Genomic DNA, 26,592 nt, shown 5'->3' on the forward strand with positions numbered 1-26,592 from the left:
GGCAGCAGGTCAGAATTTTTTTCATTTAACGTGGAAATAAAAGCCCCCTTACTGGGGGTTTGGCAGGGAAGCTGCTCTTAGCACTGCTGTAAGACATAGTGCAAAGTGGGGGGGGGGGAAGCAAGCCACAAAAGATTTTCTCTGATCCCATTTATGTTTACAAAACAAAAAATAGAATTAGCAAAGGACGAGAGGGTATTTGCCTAACCGGTAGTTACCTGCACGTAAAATGAGGGTTAAAAAGAGAAGGGGGCTTTTCTTTGTTTTGTTTGAAACTTTTAGAATGAGAAAATGTTTCATTTGTATAATTTAAAACTTTAAGAGACCAACTGGTACGTTTTGAACAACAATATAAATAATGATCGTTTTAATTTGTAACCCACGGAATAAAAAAATTGTCTATAGATCCATAATGATATAAATGGATGGACAGATGGATAGCTAGATAAATGGCAGAGAAGGGGCTCTTCTTCCTTATAGAAGAATTCCAGTTAATGTAGAAGGAAAGAGCAAAATAGAAAATCACCATTTGACGAACACTACAATAATACTTGTAGCAAGATCCTCTGGATGTTAAAATCAGTGGAGGAATGTTGGGGGGAAAACTGGATACTTGTCTGGTCTCAAATATCTTCCCCAAGATATTTATTAATTACAAAAAGGAAAGTAAGTAGTAACTTAATAGGTGGAAACCCAGCAGGCACTGCCATAAGCAGGTGATACGGCTAACCTCACCAATAGAGACAAAAAGACATCGTGTTCTCCTGATAACGATTCACTGAGTTATCAGTGCATGTCAGGTAGTGTGTCTCCAAAAATATATAATGTCAACCTAAGTATGAGAAAACATGAGACAAATCCAAATCAAGAGACATTCTGCCAAGTAAGTGACCAGGGCTTTAAAAGTATCGAGTTCAGGAAAGATACATAAAGGCTGAGGAACTGTCACACACTGGAGGGGGCTAAGGAGACAGGACGACTAGATGCAATGTGGGGACCTAGATTCAATCCTGGAACAAAGGATATGCGTGAAAAAACTAGTCAAATTCAAATTAAGTCTGTAGTTTAGTTAATAGTATTGTACCAGTGCTACTTTCCTGGTTTGGTAATTGAACAATGGGTATGTATAATGGTAACATTAGGGCAACTGGGTGAGGGATATACAGAGAACTCTGGTTTTTTCATTTGTTTGTTGTTTTGCAACTTTTCTGTAAATCTAAAATTATTTCAAAATAAAAAGTTTTTTCTTTTTTCTTTCTTTTTTAATTTAAGAAAATAGCCATCCCATATTATTCCCCCATCTCCTCTAGCCCTTGGCAACCTCTAATCTACTTTCTGTCTCTATAGATCTGCCTATTCTGGACCTTTCGTATAAATGGAATCATGTAGTATGAGATCCTTTGCGACTGGCTTCTTTGATTTGGCATGATGTTTTCCAGGTTCATCTCAGCTGTAGCATGCGTTAGTACTTCATTCCTTTTTATGGCCAAATAATAGTCCATTGTATGACTATAACACATTTCATTTATCCATCCATCAGTTGATAGAATATGGATTATGTATGCTTTTCATGTATTATAAATAATGCTGCTGTGAACATGCTGTACAAGTTTTGGTGTGGATGTAAATTTTCTTTTCTCTTGGGTATACATCTAGGAGTGGAATTGCTGGGTCATCTGGTAACTATGCTTAGCTTTTTCAGGAATTGCCTGACTATTGTCCAAAACAAGTGCACCATTTTACATTCCCTCCAGCAGCATCTAAAGCTCCCGTTTTCTCCACATCCTTACCACCACTTATTATTACCTGTCTTTTTTATTTTAGCTGTGTCAGTGGCTGTGAAATGGTGTGTCATTGCAGATTTGATTTACATTCCCTGGCGGCTGATGATGTTGATTTTCCCAGAAGTCATTGTTGACATCCATTGCCCTCGAATCCGCAGTCCCTTCTGAGATTCCCCCAAAGTGTTCAGCACTGGTGTTTCTCTCCTTGGAACAGCACAGTGCCTAAAACCTTAACAAGCGTGGGTACTATTCCAGAAGCTTTGGGGAACATGTAGGCATTGGGTCCCCAGGGCTCCAGAGCCACGTTGCTTTTCAAGGGCCGGAATCAAGGTTTGGGGGACCAGAGAGTCTTGTGTGTTTATAAAAGATCTTGTTCATTAAAGGCTAAAGAGCCTTTAGCATGATGTGTTATTCTTCTCACTTTCCCCAGGGGGACCTGATGCTTCTTGCGACTCCAGCTTCAGTAGTGGCATCAGTGTCTTCTCTCCAGCCGGGTAAGTGGGTTCTTCCAGCCAGAGGTGTTTGTGGAAAGCGAGCAGCCTCGATCTTTCCTGGGTGCACGAGACTACAGCAAAGACCCGAGGCAAACTCTGCGTGGGGCCACCACTTATGGAGCACAGGAGGTGCCTGACGAGGGAGTCTGAGGGACACTGAGCGAGCCCAGTTCTGATGGACAGATGGCATTTGGAGGGCGGATAAGGGGTGGATTAGAAGCTTCTGGAGGTCAGTAAATACAAGTAGTAAAAGTAGAAGTTATACGCATACGCGGTGGCTCCAGTGCGACACTTACAGACGCCTTTCCCTGTACCTTTTGCTTGTCCAGGGTAACGTGGGGGAATGGCTGACGAGGACGCTGTTCGAGCCCAGCCCAGATTACAGGCAGGAATTAAGTGAGACCTGGAGTGCGTGGACGGTGGGCAGTCCACCCTCCAGGGTTTTGAAAGCAGGACTCCCTGGGAAGCGGTGGCAAGAGGGATGGAGGAGGCATGTAAGGGAAGGGTTAGGAAGAACAGTCTCCACTTCCCACAGGCGCCCAAGTCAGCTGTAATAGCGCAGCCTTCCACAGGGGGGCAGTGCAGGCCAAGCATCGCAGCCATTCCCTTCCTTGCCAGCCCCCTCCACACACTGCAGGGTGATGGCATTCTCCTAGGGAGGGAATTGTCATGCTGTCCTTGTCCGAGTCCCCTGCATGTGCCCCATCTCTCTTTTTCTTTGAACGGAATTGGCACCTGTGGGGCCGGAATGGATGGCAATTCTACAAGGGGTTTCTTCCCTTGGAGCTCAGCCCTGGGGACCAGTCACTCATGAAGAGAAAATGTACACTCAACCGCAAGAGGCTCTCTTCTCCCCAGACCCTTAGGATCTTTCCTCCTTTTATATAATTTTTTAATGTATTCTTATCTCTAGAGACCCGTGTGTGTTTTCAAAGTAATCAAATACTGATTATAAATATGGACTAACCCTAGGACCACTTGCAAATTGTCCGAGCAAGCCAGTGAACATTCATTCGTTCATTTTCAGTTAGTTGTCACACACTCCAGAACACCTGCCCGTGTTCGACCCTACAGGTTCCAAGATACAGATATGGCCCCTGAATGTGGTCCCTGACCTTGAGGTTCTCTAGCGGGGAGGCAGAGCAGTAACCAGGGAGTTACCAGAAAAGGTAGTGATTGCTGTGATGGGAGACTCAGGGATGTTGGGCCTAGCGCTGGTGCCCGAACCGAGGCAGGAATCGTGGTGGACAGTTGTGAACACGCAGTAGGTGAGTGCTTCCTAGGCCCTTCCTGTGCCGGATACTTTGTGTCACGTCATTAAATTCTGCTGATGTTTAAGTCCCATGGGGTCAGTAGTGTTACCTCCATTTTAGGGCTGAGGAAGAACAGGAGGTCGGGGGATTCTGTGCAGTCAGCAGATCGAGGGGGGACTCAGGTAGTGCAGACCGGTCAGAAGGGATGAACTCCCAGACTGAAAAGGTGGCAGGCTGAGGAGGACGTTTGATAGATCTGAGATCTGTTTTGAAGGTAGAGTGGACAGGATTTGCTGAGGAATGGAATGGAGTGAAAAGAGAAATGAAGGAAAGAATAACTTCTGGATTTTTGGGCTTGAGCCAAATCAGGATCTCCTGGTATCATTTCCTAAGCTGGGGTGGCAGGAGGGGCACGTGTGAGTGGGCCTGTCAAGTGCTGTATTCAAGGGGCTCTGAGCCTCCCCAGGAGCAGTTCAGGGGCAGGTTTGGGTAGTGGATTCTGGAACTCAGGGGTGAGGTCTGGGCAGAGATGCAGGGAGACTCGTGTGTCCTTCAGAGGAGATGCATTTTTGTTCTAAAGGCTGTGGGAGCCGGCGTTACAGGTGGGAGTGAGGGAGCAGACCTGTGATTTAAAAGAACCCCTGGCAGCCCTGAAAAGGATAGAGGAGGGAGGGGGACAGAATCAGCAGTGGAAAAGCCTGTTGCAGACTTGTCACCATAATCTAGGCTACAGAGGATTGTCCTATTCCATGGAAGTGGCAGTGGGAGGCGTGGGGAGGGTCAGGAAGAGCGAGAGATCCGGACATAACTGATGGATCCTCCACCCACTGGAGATGGCAGCTGAGGACAGTGGGGTGGGGTGCCTGCTTCCTCTAGTTGGTGCTACCGGAGGGGAACCAGAGGAGCAAGATGGCATCTTCTAAGGTCACCAAGAAATGAAACCCACCCTGTGATTTTCCAGGTGTGCTGTTGCCCATGTCACCACCTGCAGTTGTCAGTTACACACAGTTCGGGGCAGCAGAGGGTAACAGCTGGATGGGGGGCTCCTGTGATGACAGAAACGCATCCCTGCCTGGCAGAAAAGTGCCAGGAAGGGGGAGGACCCTGAGCCTCTTGTGGTCACTGACCCTTGGAGGACCTGACCGAAGTTGTGGACCCTCTTCCTAGAAAAATGCAAATACACCCAAAACTCTGAATGTGCCTTCCGGGGTTTGGGGAATCTCAAAGCCAATCCTTTCACCCCAAATTTCTAAAAATTACCTCCCTTGGACCTAAACATGGAGAATAACTGAGTAAACCCAAGGGCATCAGCTTTTTCTCCCTTCCTCATCCCCCTTCTTTTCCAGGATGTTCAGGGAGCTCCAGGAGGCCCAAGGTTAACAGTAGGCACCGGGAAAAGCCACCTGAATAAGCAGGGGGTGATAAGGTCACTGAAGGTCTGCGGTGACATCTGGGGCTCCAGTCAGAGGAGTCTGGGTTTTTTCACCCTTCAGTGTGTTGAAAGCTGGACTCCCTGGGAGGGGGTGGCAAGAGGGCTGGAGGAAGCATGCGCTCTCTATCTCTCCCTCCCTCCCTGTCTCTTTCTTTCTGTCTCTCTGGTGCTGTTCTCCTCTCTCGCAAATCCTCTGAGTGGTGGAGGTCCCTTTCTGGGCATACATCCTGACTCCCACGCCTGGCTATGTGGCCCGGGACAAGTAGCTTAACCTCTCCCTGCCTCAGCTCCCTCATCTGTCAGCTGGGTGTGATGGTAGTACCAACTTCATAGGGGCCTGGAGCTTAAATGGACTGAACTATGTGAAGAGCCTAGAACGGGGCCTGGTCTATAGAAAGCACTTTACACATTCTGGCTACAATTATTATTACAAGAACCTTGTTATTCTATACATTTTACAAATGAGGAAACAGGCCCAGAGAGGTTAACGGCTTGCCCAAAGTCATTCAGCTAATTAGTGACCAAGTTGGAATTAAAGCTTGGTCTGTCTGACTACAAAGCCCATGTTTTTAACCCTTATTAATCGTAGTTGGAGAGTTGCAAAAGCTTTATTAGCTGTCCTAACTCAGCTGACAGGAGCCCCAGTCAGGCACTGCCATGCGAATAGGCTTCTACTATGATGGAGGGCCTTGGTGTCATCAGTGACATTCAGTATAGGTCTCTGGTATGGCTGGCTGCCCTATATGTAAGGCAGGCAGAAAGATCTAGAAATCAGTGCTTCCCAAATTTTAGCATCTGCTGAAGAAAAGTTGTAACAATCTTTTGTAAGAAAACACATTTGAAGTCAGAAACAGCTTTTTAAGATTTACCTTCTGATTTGATTAGAGATGTGACATATGAGTAATACACAGAGTTAGAAATTACAGAAATAATGTGCTGTCTCCCAGAGAGAACCACTGGAATTTATCATTATTTAACGGTAATATCAGAAGCATTATTCAATAAGTCGGTATTTTAATAGCCACAGTAGCCCCATGCACTTAGAAATTGTAGTATATATGTGTGTAACATTCATTGTGAGATGCTTTATGAGAAAATGAGGTTTTACAGACACCTTGAAATAGCTCAGAAGCCCCAAGAGTGACTAGTCTAGACTTTTTGGAATCAGTGCAGAAATGTATTTTGAAGTATGAGTGAACTCCCTTCTGTTCTCCGGGTAAGGTAAGCCAGGGCGGAAGGTGCCCCATCTCAGGCTCCACATCAGCAGCTCGGGAGCTGAGCACGCCATGCAGGGCGTGCCCTCTCGAGGAAGTTCCCAGAGTCCTGACTCCCCACTGAGCCTAGCACACAGCAGCTGAGAGCTGTCTCCTCAAAGGCGGGTGGGATCAGCAGTCCTCCCTCTGGCCCTGAGCTCAGTCTCCCTGGTGCCCTGAGTGTGTCTGCTTCCCTTGACCTTTTGGTTCAGACTATTTAAATTCAAATTGCCACTCCACCACTTACTGGCTGTGTAACCTGGGCAGGTTCCTTAATGTCTCTGTGCTTCAGTTCCCTCGTCTCCGGAATGGGAATAACAATGCTTCTGGTATAGGGCCTCTGAGGAAAATCAATGAGGCTCTGCAGGTGCAGAGCTCAGCACAGCGCTTGACACAGTATTTATCCAAGAAACGTGAGTTATCGTCATTTTCAGTACCAGCGCCATCATCATTGTTGTCAGAGCCATGTGTCCTCCCCTTGCCCCTCAGCCTGAGGTTCATACACACCACTGGGCCTGAATGGCAGGGGAGAGTTGGGGGAGCTGGGCTTGGCACTGCCTTCCTCCCCCCAACAGCCCAGTGCAGCTCTGAGTCCCCAGGAAAGTGCAAACAAGGCCTTCCTCCCAGGGGGGTTGTTTCAGCTAAGAATGTGGCAGTGAGTGGCTGCCAGGCATGGGGTCCTCTTGCTGTAGCTGGAACGCCCTGCAGCTCCTGCTGCGGAAAGGAACATGGCACGATCTGACCTCAGGTTCAGAGAGTTAGGAAGAACAGGTGGGGAGTTGGTTTCCATTCATTCCTCATTGCCTTTCCAGCTCCCGCTTTGGTAAGGCTTTGAGCTATAGGTAAGCTGCTCAAGCTTCTCCAGCCCCAGGAGAAGAGCTGTAAGGGAGCTCACCGGAAGAAGCTCTGCAGGAGGCCAGCAGGATGGGGAAAAGAGGGACTTGGAGATAAGACTGAAAGTAGATCCTGGCAGGACATGGAGTATCTAGGAAATTGTCAGAGATGATAAGAAAAGGCTCAGGAAGCCTGAGATGTATTGCCAGCCTGCCACTGTAGAGCTGTCCACGGCGGTAGCCACTGTCACACGTGGCTGCCAAGTGCATGCAGTGTGGCTAGTCTGATCTGAGCTGTGCTCTTGGCATGAAATGCACACTGGCTTTCAAAGACACGGCACAAAAATGAATATAAAGTATCTTATTGGTGATCTTCATAATGATTTATATTGATTATATGTTGAAATGATAATATTTGGGGTATATGTTAGGTTAATTAAAATATATCATTAAAATTAGTCTCCCGTTTCTTTTTACTTCTTAATATAAAACCAGAAAACAAAGCTCCATATATGGCTCACATGATATTTCCCATGGACAGTGAGCATGAGGAGTTGAGTGAGAGGGTGACAGGAGCCCATGTTCGCTGTCCTAGACTCGTCTGTCTGTGCGTTAGTTCCCCGTCGTTCTGAGGCTACCAAAGAACATGGATGTTGGATATCCTTGGAAGACCCCAGAAACTTCAGTCCCATGGCTCCCCAGGAAGTCTCTGTGGCGGCAGCCCCAGCCAGAAGTTCAGGACTGCTGGGCCGTGGCCCTCACACACCCAGCCCTTCTGGCTCCCAGAGGACAGTCATGCTCACTGCTGCCCCCGAAATGAGCACTATGGGGAATCATCAGACCTTATTAAATAGCAGTTCCCTTCAGCACTTATAGAGCTCAGAATCATGCCCTTTAGGAATTCACATCAAATGAGCTTCAGAGAGGCTGCAGGCGAATTAGGAAAGCACAGGCATTGAGTTCCTGATGCAAATAAATAATTGAGCAGCCTGGAAATACCACGAAAGACTGTTTTGTGCAGGTGGCAGCTGAAGCACCTGGCCTGGTCATCGGGAAATGCAGCCCTGGTTGACACCTGCCATGGCACCTTTGGGCAAACACAGTGTGATGTGTTGGTAGGAAGACAGCCCCTCCCTGACAGCCGCAGGTTCTCTGCCCATGCCATCCCCATCCCCAAAATCTCCAGCCTCTGCCTGGGCCCTCCTTTGGGCAGAGAGCTGTCAGTGTCTCAGCAGCACCCAAGTTACTTGGGGCTGCCCAGCAGGACTTTGCTCTGCCTGAGACCAACAAGGCTTCGGCCAGGATAGCCGGGAGTCTGTGCCGCACTGGAGGAAAGCACGTTCTGCACAGCTCCATTTCTCAGGCAGAGGCTGACTCCCCCGACTCTGATGAGAATGTTACAGTTTCAGAGGCAACTCAAGGTTTCTGAAGCGGGCCGAACACTGCCAAGTGCCCTAGCGTAGGACAGCTAAAAAGCCGTGATCCCTGACCCACTCGAGAGAGGCTCTTCGTGCCCGGTGAAGGCCCTGTTGGGCTTAAGGGATGTTATCAGGGCCTTCCCCTGGACTTGCTGGGCATGGTGGTTGGGTTTTATCACAGAGGGTCTGGACATAATGTCCTGAAGATGCTCGCTGGCCTTTCAGCCCCAAGGTCTCCCAGGGCTCAGCTCAGTGACAGAGGAGAGGTTTTCTCCTGTAAAAACCAGGCTAGTGCTGGGAAAAAAGGGGCAAGTGGCTGGGCGCCCAGCAGCCCAGCCCTCTGCCCCCCCCGCCCCACCCCCCTGCGTGATTGTCACAGCTCCAGCCTTGGAAAGGGAGGAGGGAGAGTAACCAGCCCTCTTTGAGCCCCACAAGGGTGCGTGTGGTCTGCCCGCTGCTCCCAGGAGAGCAGGGCAGGGTGTGTGTTCTGAGTGTGCGCGGCCAGGTGCTGCCTGGCTTGGTGGAGAGCGCCGCGGTGGGCTTTAACTCTGCTCCTGCCTGGTCTTGCCCACAGCACGGAAAGGGCCCCAGTCACCCTCCACCTCGATGGGATTGTGCAGGTTCTGAACTGCCACCTCAGTGACATGACCATCGGGATGATGACTAGGATCGCTGTCCTGAAGTGGCTCTACCACCTCTACATCAAGACTCCCCGCAAGGTGAGCCCCCAGGCCCGTTGGCCCAGGAGGCCCCTCCTAGCCAGGGGCTATTTCTGGGTCCACCTTGGTTTTCGAAGGCCTGATGATGGATGCTTGGTAGGGTTTGGGCCATTGCTGTTCCGGAGAAACCCTGACGAGTACAGTAGTGACAAGTGCTTGAGGAACCCTTGGCATCTGTGGGGGAGGGGCGGTGGCCCATGTGGGGGATCCTGCCCGTGCTAGGGAGAGCTCACAGGTGCCCTGCCTCTCTGCTCTCCAGATGTTCCGGCACACAGACAGCCTCTTCCCCATCCTACTGCAGACACTGTCGGATGAGTCCGATGAGGTAGGTCCCCCATACCCCTACCCCTGTGCCATGCTGCCCAGCCTCCCCTTGGCAATAACTGATGGGATCTCGTAGCTGAGAGGTGCTTGTTTTGTTTTCTGAAATCAATACCCCAAAATTGCCCTATTTCTCATACCTAGTAAGGTGCACCCTTTAGAGGGAAAGCTGTGTTTACTGCTCTTGGCTTTCAGAATAAGGACTCTTCTGTCAGCCCTTCTGAAAAGCACACTGGGTCAGGGCATCTGCAAGGAAACCATTCTGTGCAGGAACTCACTGGTCTCTGGAAGGCAATGGAGAGTGGCAGTGGGAGGCTTGGCTGTGGGTTAGGCGCCAAGTGCAAGGTCGGGCCCTGTTTCATTGCCTGAACTTGAGCAAGTCACTTCATGAGTCTGCTTCTCAGTTTCCTTCCATGCTCAGTGGGGTAGTAACAGCATATGGGATTATAAGAATGAAATGCTCCACAGAAGATGATAAGTGCTGTGTCGGGCACATGCTGAGCCGAGGCTCAGTAAGCACTCGTTGCATTATTCATTTCATTGAACTCCATTTTGACCTCTAGCTTAAAATTGGATCCCTAAATTTCACTTTGTTGGGGTCACCAAGAGCTGCTGGTGCAGGCGAGAGGCTGGCCCAGATCCCAGGCAGCGGAGTAACCCCAAGTGAGAAGGCTGGCCCCAAAAGGCGGGGAGAGCTGGACCCTGGGTCCTTCTGCCATGTGTAGCTCTCCAGTTGTACAACTTGTCCCTCGCCATTGTCGGCAGCATGGTATTTGTGGAGCTGGGGTAGGAGAGTTCTTTTTCAGGGGCAGCAGTTAGAGCTGGGCGTTGCCATTTGCAGGGTGACATCCTATCCCTCTACCCATGCAGCTCCAGGCTGCCTGTCGGATGTGACTGCTGCACTTTGACCCTTCTCCTTCCTTCTGGGTTCTGGGAACTGTGCGGGCAGAGCTGTGTCCTCCATGAGGCAGTGGGTCCGTGAATCTACCGACCTCACACACTGCTCAGTGGGAACATGGGAATGGACACGGGCTGCAGACTGGGGGGAAAGAGGGATGTGGCTCACAACTAACTGTGGAGGGAGGTACCTCTGTCCTCCCTGGGCTGGTACCAGGCTAGGGTACAGCCCAGGGCAGTTGTCCTGCATCCTGAACCTGAGCTGAAAAGAGATGCAAACAAAACAAAAAAAACAGATGCAGACAAGCAGGTATCTGCTTCTAGGTCCTCTAAGGTACTGTACATTTCCAGAAAAATCCAAAACAGATGGTTTGGGAATATGCCCTTGACCCCGCCTGCACACACACACACACACACACACACACACACACACACACACCTCTCTTTTCCTTCCCCCACCACCCACTGCAGTGTGAGCCCAGGTGGACTTGGCCCAGTTCTGCCTGAGTTGAGAATGACTCACTGCACAGTCATAGCCCTCATTTCAATACAAAAAGGAAGAAAAGAACTTTGCTGATTGGTTATTTCTTTAGGACTTCACTGGAAGCAGCTGAGTTTTCAGTCCTTTAAATTGAGTTGTTTAATCCCATCCAGCTCTCTTTGCTTGCGATTGGTTTTGTGTGCGTGTGCATTTAAAGGGAGCAGGAGGAGATGCAGTCCATTAAACAGCTCTTTGCGGGTCGCGGCTGTGGAAATTCCATTTGCTGAAGCGCCAAATGTTGTCAGGGCTTTGGGGCACATCTTGTGTGCGTCCCGCTGGGGAGAGGATTGCAGCTGCTCTGGGGGACAGTTGCAGGGGGAGGGGTGTTGCTGTAATAGGAGTGAAGAATCCCTGCTTTCCCATCTCTCGGGGATGGATTTGGGGACCTTAATAATCAGTGGGGAGTCCTGATTCTGCCACCTCCTGCTTCTTCACCAAAAGCATTCCTAAGTGTCCCCTGCCCAATTTCCTTGGTGCCCTTCAGGGCATACTATGTACTTGGCAGTGGACATACAGCCATGAATAAGACAAACTCCCTCTTTTCCTGGAGCTTCCTTTTAGGACCTCTAGAAAATGCTCTTTGTTGGGTTTTCCCAGTATTTCCAAACACACCCCTGATATCAAATCGGAGCTTCCTGGGGTTCAAGACCCCGAAGCCCACGCAATCAAAGGGGACCACAGCCAGACTGGCGGGGAGGGGCCCTTCCTATCGATGGCCTCGTGAAGCCTCGTTCACGAATGGATACCACAACCCTTGCGAAGGTCCTTACATCCAAGCTGGGGGCCTCGAGGCGCAGGTTATCTCATGTCTTGGATAATTCTTAATGACAGCTTACTTGTATGAAGTTACTACTGTGCCAGGAACGGTGCCGGACCCTTCACTTGTAATATCTCAGGAACCCTCAGCAGTCCTGTGGGGAAATTACTGTTCCTGTTTCCATTTTACGGTTCAGAAAACTAAAGCCTAGGGAGGTTAAGTAACTTGCACACAGCTAGGAAGTGGTGAGGCAAACTCAAAACCAGATCTGTGTGACTCCAAAGCCGATCCTTTTAAACATGTACCCACCATGCCTGTGTTTCATGACGTGTGACCTTGGCTGTCCCCGTCAGAACCAGCTGGGGAGTTAAGCTCGTGTCTCATTGTATCATCATCCCCATTTCTGGCCGCCTTCTCATGTTCCACAAGTTCTTGAGAAGAGTTCTGGTTGGTGTGGAAAGGGGGGTGTGTGCTGAAAAAGCTCTCCCTTCAGCCCCCCCAGACTCTTTGTCCACTTTCTTATTGATTTCCAGGAGCTCTTTGTATATTGGGGACATTGATTCTTCATCTTGTTGCAAGTGATTTGCTCTGCTAGTATGATTGTGATAAAGCCACATGCTCCTCTCCCTTGGTGAGAGCCACTGGCCTCGGGACAGAGTGTGTGCAGATGTTAACGCTGCAGGAACTGGGGGGACAGGGCTTCCGGCTTGAGAACCTTGGCTCTGCCCCACCACCACGTTCCATAGTTCCATTGGCACGTGGCCGCCCGGGGATGTTTTGTCTGCCATTGTTCCCCTGTTCCACCTCTGTGACAGCTCAGTAGATCACACCCTTCTGGCATCCTCAGTTGTCTCTGCCTTTCCGTTATTGAGGATAAGTGGCTGTTGGCTCAGTAGCACCTGCTCCTTGCAGACTTTATCTGAAAATTCCTTTTGTCAGAAAGAATTTGTAGGTGTCAAATTGATATTCTTGGCAGCAGAGTAGAAATCCTCCCATTAGCTAGAGATCCAATTACTTGTTTTTAAGTGAAAATGCACCCCTGATTCAACAGCCTGGAATGCGGGGCGCATGCTCGGAGCTTCCTGCTGGACCCTGGTGGGATGATGGGACCGCTTCCTCCCCTGCCTGGAAGATGCCAGTTGTTGGCTGCCTCCCGAGCCTGCAGCTGCCCAAGTGAGCTCTGCCCATGAGCCCCAGAGGACGGGTCCTCTCCATGTTCCTGATGGTGTGGCTGGCCCAGCAGGGGCCTCGGAGTCATTTGTCACTGCCATCCACTCCCAAGCACAACTGTCTCCCACCCTGCGATTTAAATCCTCAGTATAATGGTGGGTACATGTCCCTATACTCTTGTCCAAGCCTGTATAACGTACAACACTAGGGGTGACTCCTAATGTAAACCCTGGACTCTGGATGAAAGTCATACATCAGTGTAGTTTCATCACCCACTCCAGCAGGGGTGTTGGTATCGCAGGAGGGCGGGGGCATGGCTGGTGGGAAATCTGTGCCTCCTCAGTATCGCTGTGCACCTAAAACTGCTCTAAAAAATAAAGACTGTTTAAAACAAACGAACAAGAATGTAGAACTTAAAAAAAACAACTCAGTCTCAGAAGAGACCCGGAAGGACCTCTAGTTCCCCTCTGACTGAATGTAGCGTCCCAGGCGGTCAGCCTCCAGATCTGAGCTTGAATCCCAGCTCTCACCCCTCTTCGCCATGGACCTTGGGCAGGGAGTCGAACCCCCCTGCCCTGTGAAATGGAGCTAATGATGTCTGCACTTGCCGCCTAGACTCTTGTTTCGAGGGACAATATAAAGCTCCCGCCTTCATCCTGGCCCATCGGAACGACCTATCTGTCGTTGAAGGTTCTTTGGGAGAAGTTGGCCTTTTCACTGTGTTAAACTCTCCCCCCCCAGGAGCGAGGCTTATCCCAGTTAGATAAGTCTTGTGAAGCTTTAGGGTCGGTTTTTGTAGGTCTTACTCATTCATGATGAAATTTACTGATGGTACTTTATGTTTTTGCTGTGATTTTGAGTGGCATCCCTTTCCAGTAATTTTTCTCCCTGGGTGACGGTGCAGCCTGGCGGTGAAGAGCACGGGCTTTGGAATCAGGCAGTCCCAGAGTCCCATCCTGGCTCTGCCACTTAATGGTTGGCATTGAGCAAGTGACCTAGCCTCTCTCAGCCGAGTTTCCTTATCCAAAAACCAAGAATAACAGTGGAACCACTCTCCCAGGTTTGTTGTGAGGATCAGATGAGATCATGACTAAAATGCTCAGCACAGGACCCAAAACATGTAAACAAGTGGTAAACACCGGCTCCTCTCATGCTTGTAATTCTGTGAAGGGCGCAATAGCAGAGACGCACTCAATTCGGGAAGGTGGGCTCTGTGTTGCCCAGGTGGTTCCTGCCTCAGCTTCAGCAGCGAAAGCCGGAATGGCAGCTGCTCTGTCCTGGGTCCCTGCCTGTCTTTGGGACTGTGCAGGTGGGCAGGGTGTTGGGGGCTCATCATCCATCTCTAGGTCTTAGAAAACCCAAGGAGAAGACAGTGGGCAGCAAGACCAGCGCCCTCTCTGTACTTTTTCCCTTCCCACCTCGTCCCCAAGGCGCCCAGCACCCTGAGTCGGAGCTGCCCCGGGCGGGGAGCAAGACCCCATTGTCCGCAGGTTGTGTTTGCAGCTCTGCAGGTGGAAAAGCTCCCAGCTGGGTCCAGGGAAAGGAGGAGAGGTAGCATCGTTGGCAGAGGACCTGCATCAGGGCCTTTTGCTGCCGCAGACTCATGCTCAAAAATAACACCTTCAGATTCCACTGAGATCTGGAAGGGCACGCCCTGCTGGGGTTCTAGACGCAGTCTCCCCAGACTCTGCTCAACATTTCAGAATTGGGGTTTCCTTCGTGTTTAGAGCAGAGGTTCTCAACCTAGGAGAAGCCTCTAGTTTCAGAATAACTGTGAAGAGAAATTACAGACAGGAGCTTATAGCTTATGTGACTATAGAAACACAAGAAAAGAATGAGAACCCCCTTTCTAGAAAACTTAGAAGGTAGCACTGTGAGGGCGGTGTTCATGGCAGTGCTAGAGTATCCAGCTCAGGAACCCATTAACTGCATGGAGAGCATGGCCCCGCCACCAAGCACACCCACTGTGACATGCAGCCCTGACCTCGGAGGCTGGGATAGTGCAGGTAGGTCTAAGGAGGGATTTGGGGGCACCTAACAAGAGCACTTGAAGTACACCACGGGAGGAGTGATGTGTCCCGGGGGGGACTTGGTGCCTCCCCTGACCTCAGCCCTTGGTACATCTCAGAAGGACCCAGACCCGTGGGGTGGGAGCTCAAGGGCTCTTCTAGCCTTTGCTGAGTCCTGACAGCAGAGGGTTCATCAGCTCTTCTCTTTGGTGCAAGACTTGGCCCATCAACTCACTGGAGCCCTCACCAGCAGGGGGCTCACGGGAGAACAGACAGGGCTGTGTTGGAGGGGTGTTTGACTCTCCGAGAGGATTTCACTTGTTTTCATGGTCCAGGTCCCAGAAGAAATGGAGCTAAAGAACCGAAGAGGTTCTCAAACATCTCAGAGGAGAGAGCTCACGGGGGCCCAGCTGCGTGCGCAGAAGCTAAGACTCGTGTAAGAGGCAGCAGGAGAGCTCGGGGTTGTGCTGTGACAGCAGACCGGCAGCCTGAGCCCAGTGCCCAGGGCACATTGGGGTGGGCCTGCCTTTGGCTTCCTCTGTCTCGGAGCAACAGCCGTGTTGTCCTGTCGTGTCCCGCTCCTTCTCCATCTTTCATCCCCCCCAGTCCCTGTAAATGCTCCCTTGACTTTCCCTTTCCCGAGGAACCCTTGTCACTTTGATCTGGCGGGTGGGTCAGCTGAGCCCAGGGGCTCATCTCTCTGCTTTAAGGGGACCTAGTTATTGACAACAGGAACTTCAGCGTGGGGTCCCACTAGGGGGTGCCCCGAACCTGAGAGCCGTGCTGTGAGGAATAGTGGGGAGGACTGAGTCCCATCGGTTCCTCTTCTGACTCGAGTTCCATGGTGACAGGAGGAAGGGCCTGCTGTTGGAAAGTGGCCATACCTCGGTGTCGGCCCCAGAAATGAGGGCTTCCATCTCATTAGAAGCCCCTTCATTGGAGGGCAGCTTAGAGACTGGTGACAACCCGTCTAACACCCCCACTGCTGGCTTCCTCCCTCCACCATGGTGGGTGCTGTGTGTCGGACCCCACGTGTCTGTGTGAGGAGATAGGGAGAAGGGGAGGGCAAACACCAATGTCTGTGGCGTAGTTCAGAGTGCATTGTATCTGTTGTCTTAACGAGTCCGCTGGCAGTCCTGGGGTTGTTTTAATTTTCCCCAGTTTGACATAAAAGGAAATTGAGACATGAGGAGATGTCTTGCCTAAGGTCACACCACCAGGAGCCAGAATTAGAAGTCAGGTCTGTCTGATTCCAGAACTTCTAAAACCCCACACGAGTTCTGACCTCGCCGCAGAGTGGGGCAAAGGTACAGTGGGTTGGGGGTGACTGCTTTCTCCAGGCCAGCCCCTCGCATTGCATTGATGGTATTCTGTCCTTGCCGGAGCTGCAGTTCTGGAGGCACCTTCTCTGAGCACTCGGCTCTGATCTGCCCTGGCGGCTGCCCTGGGCCCAGCCAGGAGTGGGGCCAGTGGCTGGGTGACTGACGGGCAGTGTGGGGAGTGGGCCGGGTAAGGAGCGGGAGGGCAGGCGTCTGGCCCACGCTGCCCCACTCTGTGGGACCAGCAAGGCCACGGCATGTGCTCACCTCGGTTTTCTTTCCCAAAATTCAATTGGACTGGATTGTGTTCTTCCCGACGTTGTGTGGTCCTTACTCAACGCCCCAGAATACTAATGTGGCCTGCTCAAAAGTGGACAGTCTTCCGGAAGAATGGGACTTGTTTTTCCTTCTCATATCCTTGCCTCAGTTTTTATTTCATTCCAATTTTCATTCCATCCACTCTCCGAAGCAAACCAAAACAACTCTTCAATTCCGAAGATTTCTTTACAGTCAGATGGTACGATGGGGTCAGATGCCAGCCCAGAGACCCGAGGGGTAGATATCAAAGCCCAGAACTTGGTTCCTCTTGTCAGGGGCCCAGCCCAGTGGGGAAACAAGCAGGGCCCAGCATGGATATCCCGAACCAGAGAGGTATGGACCCTTTACTCCTGCAGCTCTCCTGGGGTCCTACCAAAGACCTGGGACACTTGGCCACTCAGCTCTCCCTATGGCTGACCTGCAGCATGGTAATAGGCGGTCAGAGTCCCTGGGGACAGCCAGCACAGGCACCGGCAGTCACCGCTAGGGGTCCTGGGAGGACTTTGGTCTTCTGAAAAGAGCCCTTGGCAGGGAGGAAGGGGGACCAGTGGTTAACAGTCCCAGAATCGCTCCTGGCAAGAGGTCCTATGCTCACTCTCATTCTTTCATGTTTCTGTACTTTGTGCTTTCAGTTACCCACCTCAGCCACCCTCAAATAAATGGGGGACCCACAATCATGCTGTTGGCCTGGTGGCATCCAGTCTGGGGAAGGCAGGTTTGTGTGCCGGGAGTATTTATCTCTGTCTGAATTCCTCCCACTCCTGAGCAAGTAAGGACCCAGAAGCAGCACAGTCACTAGAGTAAGTGGGTGTACTGGGGGTGCGTGCTGCCTGGCCCACCCGGCTTCTGGTGAAGGCAGAGGTGGCACTGAAAAGGGTAGGAAGAGGGGGGGCTGCCTTTTCCCAAGTAGGGCCCATCTGCATGAGGGATTCCACAAAGGGGAGCTGGACGGAAGCCCTACAACAGAGCCATCCAAACCAGGGCTACCGTCAGGACGCTCGGGAGCTTTTGAAAACCCAGCTGCTTGGGCCTCAGTTCAGACTTCCTGATTGTTCGCTCAGGTGGGGCCTCGATGCCTGGGCACCGGTATTTTCCACAAGCTCCTCGGTCAGATTTTCATGCCCATCTCTGGTTGAGAACTGTGGGTACAGACCAGCATAAGATCCTCTCGGAAGACGACAGGCCCTGCCCCTAGCTCTCAGCCTTATGCCCTCTCTCCGTAGGCCTCAGGGTGGTGGCCAGGCCAGGGCCTCCTGTTTTCACCTTGCACCCTACTGAGTGCTCATGGCATCTTTAGAAGTCGGAAATTCTACCAAGATGTGTGTTGCTTTTTCCTCCTCTGGAGATGACCACAGATGGAATCAGCTGAATTTCCCTGACAGCTTCCTGTTGGCAGTTGACGAGGCCCATGGTCAGGGCAGGTTGTTTTGGTGACGCTGAGGACGCCCCGTCTCCCCACTGCTGATAGGAAGAGCTACCGCCTAACACTCACCTGCTCCACACCAGATCCTGTGCTGGGCATCACTGAATTGCATGATCTTAGTTCATCTCCAGCACATCCCCTCAAGGGGAGGTTCTGTGGGGTCCCCCACTTTACCTAAGAGGAAACCGAGACTCAGAGAAGTGAAGCAACTGGTCAAGAGCTCGGCTGAGATACTCCATGAAACCTTATTTGTCTCACTCATACACACACACACACACGTACACACACTCATCCTGCACGTCAGGGCTGGCCATGTCCCCATCTGTGTCGTTAGTCCCCTGGTCACACTCTATGGGACAGAGGCTGAGTCTAGCACATAGCAGGCACTCAGACATTTTGTGAGAAAGTGAACAAGTAGGATGGGGGGGTGGATGGTGAACTGATCCCACTCGGGCCTTCCCCACGCTCCTGGGCCCTCCCCGGCTGGCACCTGGCCCAGCTGGAGCAGACAGGAAACTGGGCCTGGAGAAGAGCCTGCCTGCCTCCTCAGCCAGAGCTCCATGTAGCTTGGGATTAAGCAGAGACCTGAAGGCAAGCAGGAGACCAGGGAGCCTGTGCTGCTCTCCTGGTTGCCCTGGAGACAGCTGCCCCCCCCCCATCGCCTGGTAACCGCTGTAACGGTGTGTGTGCTGCTCCCCTGCTGCCCTCAGCACAGCAGGCTTTTCCCCATTCCCTGCCTAGCTTATGGGGGGAATTTATAATGCTGAGAGTGCACCCTCTTGGTGAGGGGTCTGGCATGATGCAAATGAGCAATGGTTGGCATCAGCAGGAAGGAGACCCTGGGGGTGGGAGGGAAGGGGACCTAGGGGTTCGGACTCCCAAGTTGTCTTGCCCCAGGCTGGCCTTTCTCTTCTCTACACCCAGAGGGATGGTGACTGCAGTGTTTTAAGCTGCCAGTACCCACATTATGTTAGTGGAACTTAACAGTAAGAATTAGGTGTGAGCCTTTTGCATATTTTTGCATATATGGTGCAGAACTAGGCACTTAGGTAAGGATTTCAAAGTTTATTTAAAAAGAAAAAAGAAAAGAAAGAGTCCTGATCCCTAAGGACATGCCTTCAAAGTCAGGCAACACAAACCAAGATATAATCTTTTTTTTTTAAGTTCTTTTTGCTTTACTGAAACAAACAATTTTTAATCAAGGTGGCTTTCTCAATGAGAAAAAAAATAGGTCGAAGCCTATGTGATCCTTCTCTCCCAGCCCTAAATTTAAGTGTGCTTTTTGGCAGTGCTTTCCTTGCTGGTTGCAGAAGGCAGGGCTATGGGAGCCGCCCTCTCAGGCCTGCTCTGACCCTGAGAATGTTACCCCTTCCCAGGCCGTTTCGTCTGTGTGCAAGTGGGGCCTGCGACCGTCCCTGTGGCCTTCCCTCAGCTCCCCCAGGGGACTCGTCCTGGGATGATAGCCTGACCTCCGAGGGTCTGTTCTCTGACCCATTCCACCAGCCACAGGAGCCATTCTGTGTGTGGTTGAGGACCAAGAGCCCGATCCACTGGGCTATCGCCCTTGTAAAGGGAGCGGAAGGCCTCCCAGCTTCTGTGGAAGCCTGACTTCGGTCCCTCCGCACTTACTCTCAGTTCCACTTCCCAAGAGTTAGGAGCAGCCCAACCTGACCCTGCTCTCCAGCACATCTCCTCCACGGCCCCACTGCTCTGGGAGGAGGCATCAGGTAGCCCCTGGCAGCGGCCCCCTTGGGCCAGACTGCAGCCTCCAGGACCTTTAGCCTGAATTCACCTCTCCTGCCAGCACCTAGTGTGTCCCTTGGAAACCCTTTTGCAGCTTCCCCCTGGCTGGGACTGGAGAGGGCCCAGCTCGGGGATTTCCTTTGCTTCTCTCAGGCATGGAAGGCTGAGCCAGTGGACATCTGGAGCCTAATCAGCTGACCAGTAGCCTAGCCAAACTTTTGACAAAAGTTTCTTAGAGATAAGTGGGTAGAGTGAAGGGGGCGGCCTCTCCATCCATCCCGTTGGCCGAAGCTATTCGAAACCATCCATCTTCCATTTCCTGCCTGGCACTGTAGATCAGCAAGTATTTATTCAGTATCTGCTGATGCCTCGCCCTGGGACTTCCTGGTCAGGAGTCCTGGTGGGAGGCAAGGACAGGCCTCCCAGCCTAGGGACGTGGCCTTGCACAGCTCTGGGTCTCCAGCTGTTCCCAGGTGGTGAAGGAGTGGCCCGTAGCACCTCAGGGACAGAGAAAAGGGAGTTCCTGCCACAAGGGGTTTTCCAGGACTAGTCTGTGGACCAGATGTTGGGACAGAGCGTGCCTGGATGGACCATTGAAAGAAGGAAGGGAAACAGCTGCCATCCCAGAGAGACTGTCCCTGGCTTGCTGGAATGCAGTGGCCCCATCCATATGATTCCCCTCCCACACTGAAAGATGCCCTTTGCTGGTGTCTAGTCCCAGCCTAGAAGGAATGGCTTTCTCAGGAATCCCCCAGCTTCCTTGTGTTTGCTCCCCAAGCCATAGAGGGTATGAGGCCCGCTCCCGCTCACCCCTGTGGCCTTCCCCTCAGAATTGCTTTGTCAGATGTTTTCCACACCCTGTCGCCACCGACCTTTTCACTCCAAGATGGCCAGCTCACTCCACTCCAGGATGAGGGACCAGCTGATGTGTCTTCCCCACCCCCAGTCCGTTGCCGTGGTAACGGCAGGCGCTCCTGCTCCTGCAGAATATTGCTTTCTTGTAACCTTCCTCCCTCCCTCTCTTTCCCCCCTTCTTTCTCTCACACAAAAAGAAAGCACAAGTGTTTTATATTCATTTTGCAAAAAGCTGTGCAGTGCATACTAATTGGCGTGGCTTCCCCCTACTTTGAGCCTTTCCCATTCTCGGAGCCAGGATTACAGGGCAGCCTGCTCGTTGGAGGGAGGACTAGCACAGCTTCTAGAGGCCAAGAAGCGCATCTATAGCTCAGGGCCTTTCGTCTAGTCCTTGAGCAGGTGCCCCGTAAGCAAGGCTGCTGAGGTCGCTGTGTCCTTGTCCCAGAGCATCCTGTCCACAGGCCAACAGCTATGGGTTCTCCAGGGGGTGGAGCACTAAAACCCTGGCACAGAGACTCAAATCCAGGTCCAGCTGGACGGCTGCCCCTCTGTTGCCCTGTCCCAGGCCCCTGTTGACATTGCCTCCTATGGCCTTCCCTCCCAAGGGGACTTCTCGACGCTCCCCAGGCTGGACTGAGTGGGGTTTGCTGCTCAGCTGTACTTGATGGGCACAGGAGTCTGGATGTCAGAGCCACCTCGGAGCCCCCAAGTGGCACTCCACAAGCTCCGCATTCCCCTCTTCAGGCCATTCCTTGCCCTCCATTTTGGCAGCCCCGACTCCTCCTTGCCTGTAGGAGGCCAGAGATTGTGGTGCTATTCTCCCAATCCTACTCTGAGGGATTGGAAGGCACAGTGTGTGTGCGTGTGTATGTGTGTGTACACACACAAGTACATGTGGTGTTGCCCCCAGCAAGGCTGTCTGTCTTTGGGCTTTTTGCCAGCCCCTGGGGACTGGAGACAATTCTTTTGATACGTAAGCACAGGAGGAGTGGCTGGGATTACTGTAGGAACCTGTAGACAACATTTCCAGCTTTAATTGTGCAATTGAAGTGTAATTTGCATTCATTTGCCATTTGGTGTTAAACTTTCTAAAATAAGAATTCAGAAAGTAAAATATGCAGCTTTGCTGGCTGTGCTCTCCAGTAGGGTGGGAGGAGGTGGAATAGAGATGGGCGGTGCAGATTCTCTTCGTGGGGAATGAAGTCTGAGCCCTCCATGTGGGCACCACTGCCCCTGCCCCATCCCGACTCCAGGGCTGCTGACCATTTTCTGCTGTGGTGCCCAAAGTCTCGTAACACAAGAGATGCATCAAGTGTCAACTATACTCTTCACGACAGCCTTGCACATATGAGGAAACTGAGGCCCAGGTACTTCCGAAGCACTCCATTCCCCTCAGGCCAAGTTGCTGGCTGCCGTTGCACTTCCGGCAAGTCTGTGACCTCTTCAGAGTCCTGTCCTGTTCGGCTTTGCATCTCCTCCAACCCACAGCCGGTGCTCAGTAGCTGCTGCGGAAGAGGGGTTGTGTGGCTGAAATTAACTGGTGCTCCAGTTGGGGTTTGAAATGGACTCCTGTTAACTTGAGCAGGTGACTGTGTGTAAGGTGAGACAACAAGTGAAGGCATGAATTCTGGCTGGCTGGGGGCAAGGACAGGTTCCTTCTCTGGCCTCCCCCTTCTCTTGCAGCCTGGCCCTGGGGCCACGCAGAGGTTGGGGACATTTCGCAGGGGCCAAGCCTCTCAGGTGCTGCTGCTGCTTCCTAAGCGTCTTTTCTGACTGGGAAAGCAGCACCCATCGGAAACGTGGTGTGGGTCATTGTAGCCCTTGTGGGGACGGGATCAAGCTGAGTGTGGCCTGGCCCCAGCTCCCTCGTACTTTCTCACTGGCTGCCTGGAGGACGAGTGCCCTTGTACACCTGCACAGCCAGGCCTGAGAGGAAAAGCCTGCGGTTTAGGGGTGTAGTGGGGCTGACAAGAGATGTGAAGACACAGGTCGCCTCCTTGAGCCCTTCAGCTCTCCTGGGAGTCCAAACCAGGTGAGATTGTGGGAGGTCAGCGAGGCCATGGGCAGAGCAAGAAGCAGATTGCTCTTGAGTACCACGGGATTGGGAATTAGGGTGCCAGTTGGGGATTTTAACTTGACTTTTTTTTTTAGGTACAGTTCACATATCATTCACCCTTTTAAAGTATACAAGCAAGTCAGTGGGTTTTAGTGTGTTCATGTGGTGGTGCCTCCTTCACCCCTAATTACAGAGCGTGTTCATCACCCCAAAAAGAAACCCTGTAGCCATTAGCAGTCACCCCGTGTCTCCTTCCCCCCAGCCTCTGGCACCCACTAATCTACTTTCTGTCTATGGATTTACCTATTCTGGACATTTCACATAGTGCATCTGGCTTCTTTCACTGTGCGGAAGTTGTCAGTGGTCATCCGTGTTGTAGCAGGTATCAGACCTTCATTCCTTACTGTTGCCAAGTCACTTCCTGGAGTGGATACGCCACATTCTGTTCTCCGTCTATCAATCGATAAATGTTTGGAGTAACATCCACAGCTGCCTGTGGAGGTGCTTGTCCGTCATCATCTGCTTTTCTTGCCTAGGTTATCCTGAAGGATCTGGAGGTGTTGGCAGAAATTGCTTCCTCCCCTGCAGGCCAAACGGATGACCCAAGCCCCCTCGATGGCCCTGACTTCCGGGTCAGCCACTCAGAGCTTCAGGTGCCCACCGCTGGCAGAGGCGGCCTACTGACCCCTCCTGGTAAGTAATCCCCTGACGAGTCCAGCCTCACGGACCTGGGAATGCTAGTGCTCGGTCTCATCCTAGGCTGGGCTATCCTTGGGGCTGTCACTCTTGAGCCCTGAGTTCTGCCAGAGTGTGACAGGTTAGTGGTCTGCCACTCTCCAAGAGGCAAGTGGACCTCGCCGTGCTGCTGCCTCCTAGCTCACACACTCTCGCAGCCCCGTCACCCCAGTGAGAAACCCTCGTATCCCTTTTTCCTCATCTTCCTGCACTGGTTCATCCTTTTGAGCCATTGGCTAAGTATAAAACCATCTGAATCAGCTGATTGTCTCTTTCCTGGGGGCAGCGTCTCACCAGTCAGGAATCAAGGGGCTTTGGAGTCAAGTCTCACAGGTGGAAGACTAGGCAGCCATTTCCTTCCTCACCAAGAAACTAAAAATAGCTCTCAACATGGCAGGCAGCCCAGGCAAAAGACAGCATAATTCAAACAGGATGTTTCCTTGGCCGTGAAGGTGGCGTGGCATTCCTGATGGTCACCCTTCGGGCTCCTTCTAGACGTCAGACGGCCCTGCTCCCAGGCCAGTGCGACTTCCAGCACCTCCCTCCCAGGCAGATGCCAGTTCCCTCCAACGACACCATCCTGAAAAATGCCCAGGGATGCAAGTCAATAGGAAAGTACCCAGAGAATCTTGGGTGTTTGCCTGGAGTCTCTTTGTCCCCTGAGCAGCTCTTGACATCCAGGCACAGGCCCTAGACAGCTTTTCTGATACAGAAGCCAGACGTCAAATAGATCTGGGGCCTTTCAGCAGCAGCCTCCCACCTGCAGGCCTCCCAGGCTGGTCCTGGAAAACACCTGCAAACACCTGCTCACTGGAGCCACCGGAACCCTGACTGCAGGCCTGACTGCACCCCAAGACTGCGAAGTCGTCATAGAAGGCCAGTGCATTGAAGACGTCTCCCCCGTGAACTTGAAGTCCAGCCCCACCCTGGCCCTTGCCGCAGGGTATCATGTAGGACCCCAGGCTTTAGTCCACACCACTGCACGCATTCTGCTTGCAGCTAGTCCCAAGTTTCCAGCTGTTTCTGACTGAAGCAAGGGAGGAGTAAGGGGCTCTAGCAGCAGCCCAGCTTCCTTCTCTTGTTTCCCCAGGATGCAGTGGTTTCCTTGCCAACAAGCCCAGTTTCCTCTGGGCAACCAGAGGCCATAGTCAGGGAGGCTCCCACTTCCTGACCCGGGACCCCTGCTGAGGTTCCCACCCTCTTTCCCACAGCCCAGAACTGCATTCTCCATTCATGTCCGCAACGCAGCCCTTGGCCGTCAACCTGAAGTCCTCCGGATGGGTGGCAGGAATGCCACAGGTGGAGTGTGGGGCCAAGCCTTCATGTGGGGGTAGGCCCCTGCTGAGAAGGGTGAGGAGCAGAAGGCTGTTCCTTAGAGAAGGGGGCCAGGAACTGGGTGGCCGTGAGACCTGACTGGAAGAGGGCGACCGCAGCCAAGATGAGGTACCTGCCAGGGCCTCCTGAGATGAGGCGCAGTCTGCCCCTCAGATGCCCTGGTTGGAGCATGTCTCCCCAGTGGGAGAAGCAAAGAGCTGAGGCAGCACAGCCCCAGGCGGGGGAGGGAAAGGACGCCTTGTCTCCCAGGGTGCTGATCTGTTCCTCTGTCTATAAAGTGGCTTTTCTCTCCTTCCTGGGCACAAAGACGCGGATGAGTGAAATGCTTACCAGCTAGTGGGGGATGGGATAGAAAAATGGCTGCGGGCAGCCCAGGTCTTCTGGACGGGGCCAAGGGCTCCCTACAGAAGCAGGCCCTTTCAGCTGATTGGCAACAAGGCCTGGGGGATACGTGGATGGTAAAGCACTCTGCACCCCAGCTCCTGGCCCCACCAAGATGGGTGGGCCACTAACGAGGCTGAGGCAGTGAAGACTTGCCCCAGCTCACCAAGGCTGTCAGACTGGCTCACATCAGCCAGGGACTCACCCTGAATTCGTAGAAAAAACCAAGTCTGCCAGATGGGAAGAAATTACATCCTGGAAAGAACAAAGAAAAGCCTGCAGCCAGTAATGCTTCTTGATTCAAGGATTCACAGCGCTGAGCGCCACGCGCTTAGCCTGAGACTCCACGTGTGTACTTTAAGGAATGTGGGAACCACGCATGCTTGTGTGTCCACAGCTGGCACCAGATTTTTCAAATGAGTCTAATTTTAAAAGGTCAAGGTCAAGCTCATACCAGTAATAGAACAGCATGGGAAGCCAGAGCTGGTCCTTAGCTGCCTTGGGGAGGGCACGTACCAGGCACCGAGGTTGTCGAGGGTGGCTGCTAGGTCGGAAAGCATGCAGGAAGTGTGCACGCATTCCTCTGCGGGCTGCTCTGTCACATTACTTCTCAGGCATGCAAGCAAGGGGGTCATTCTGTGTGTTTCCATCTAGCTGTACATGTGGACAACGGCTGCAGAGCCAAACCCTCTTCCTGTTTGGATTCTGCTTTCCTCTGGCTCTCCAGGGCACAGCTCTGAGAACTTACAGACTGCAGTGCTATGTCCCTTTAGGGTAGATTCCCTCACCCAACCCCTGTAAAAGGATTTTCTGGAAAGCCAAGGAGGCAGGGAGCCTAGCAAAGATGAATTCGGTGGTGTTTGTAGGAAACCAAATGGCCCCACCAGTGTGTTGGGTCTGTAAACTCAGCTGGTGCAGATTTCATGCAGCAGTAGGGTAGCTGCTGTGTTGACCTAACCATGCCACACAGTGGGCCCCGGAGCCCACAAGGCAGAGTTGCCCACGTGGGATTTTCCTTTTGCCTGCTCGAGTGTAAACATCTGTCCCTTCACTGCAATCGTATGGGCAGAGGTGATGGTGTCGCTTCTCCCGCACCCTCTTCGTTCCTGACCTTTGCAGAGCCCCAGGCTGGGAAGAGGGCCACCTCTGGGAGAGTCAGGAGGGGAACCGCCTGGGTGAGTAGCCCTGAGGGAAGCCTGTGGAGGGATACCACATTTCCCTGGCTCCCTAGACTGTGATTTGGTGAAATGAAATGAAACAATCGCTTGGGTCTCCTACGACTTGGCAACTTTTGTGCCTTCTCTGCCCGTCTCCACTTAGGGGGATGTGAGCCTAGGCTCTGCCAGGCTCTGGGGAGAGGGAATGTTGAGCCCCCCTCGAGCAGAACCAAGGGTCCTGACCCGATCCTGTGCAGAATGCTGCTTGGCAGGAGCAGGAGGCGTCTAGGACCAGCCCCTGTTAGGGACATGCCTGGCCCTCCTGGGGCTTGGACCCCCTGCTGTAGGAGTGGGAGCAGCCTTCGCCCATCCCAGCACAGTGGGACAGT

The 26,592-nt window shown here is 52.2% G+C and overlaps 1 protein-coding gene across 1 annotated transcript in view; it reads left to right on the forward strand.

Annotated features, from left to right (window-relative positions):
• The window catches only part of VAC14 (VAC14 component of PIKFYVE complex), a 93,798-nt gene that overhangs the window by 21,935 nt on the left and 45,271 nt on the right, over nt 1-26,592 (forward strand). The window contains exons 10-13 of the mRNA XM_081032908.1: nt 2,215-2,278; nt 9,042-9,186; nt 9,446-9,511; nt 23,132-23,288. Coding sequence (XP_080889034.1) covers nt 2,215-2,278; nt 9,042-9,186; nt 9,446-9,511; nt 23,132-23,288 — 432 coding nt within the window. The remainder of the gene's footprint in view (nt 1-2,214; nt 2,279-9,041; nt 9,187-9,445; nt 9,512-23,131; nt 23,289-26,592) is intronic.

This window comes from Rhinolophus hipposideros (assembly GCF_964194185.1).
Source record: "Rhinolophus hipposideros genome assembly, chromosome: 21".
NCBI classification, from domain to species: domain Eukaryota; kingdom Metazoa; phylum Chordata; class Mammalia; order Chiroptera; family Rhinolophidae; genus Rhinolophus; species Rhinolophus hipposideros.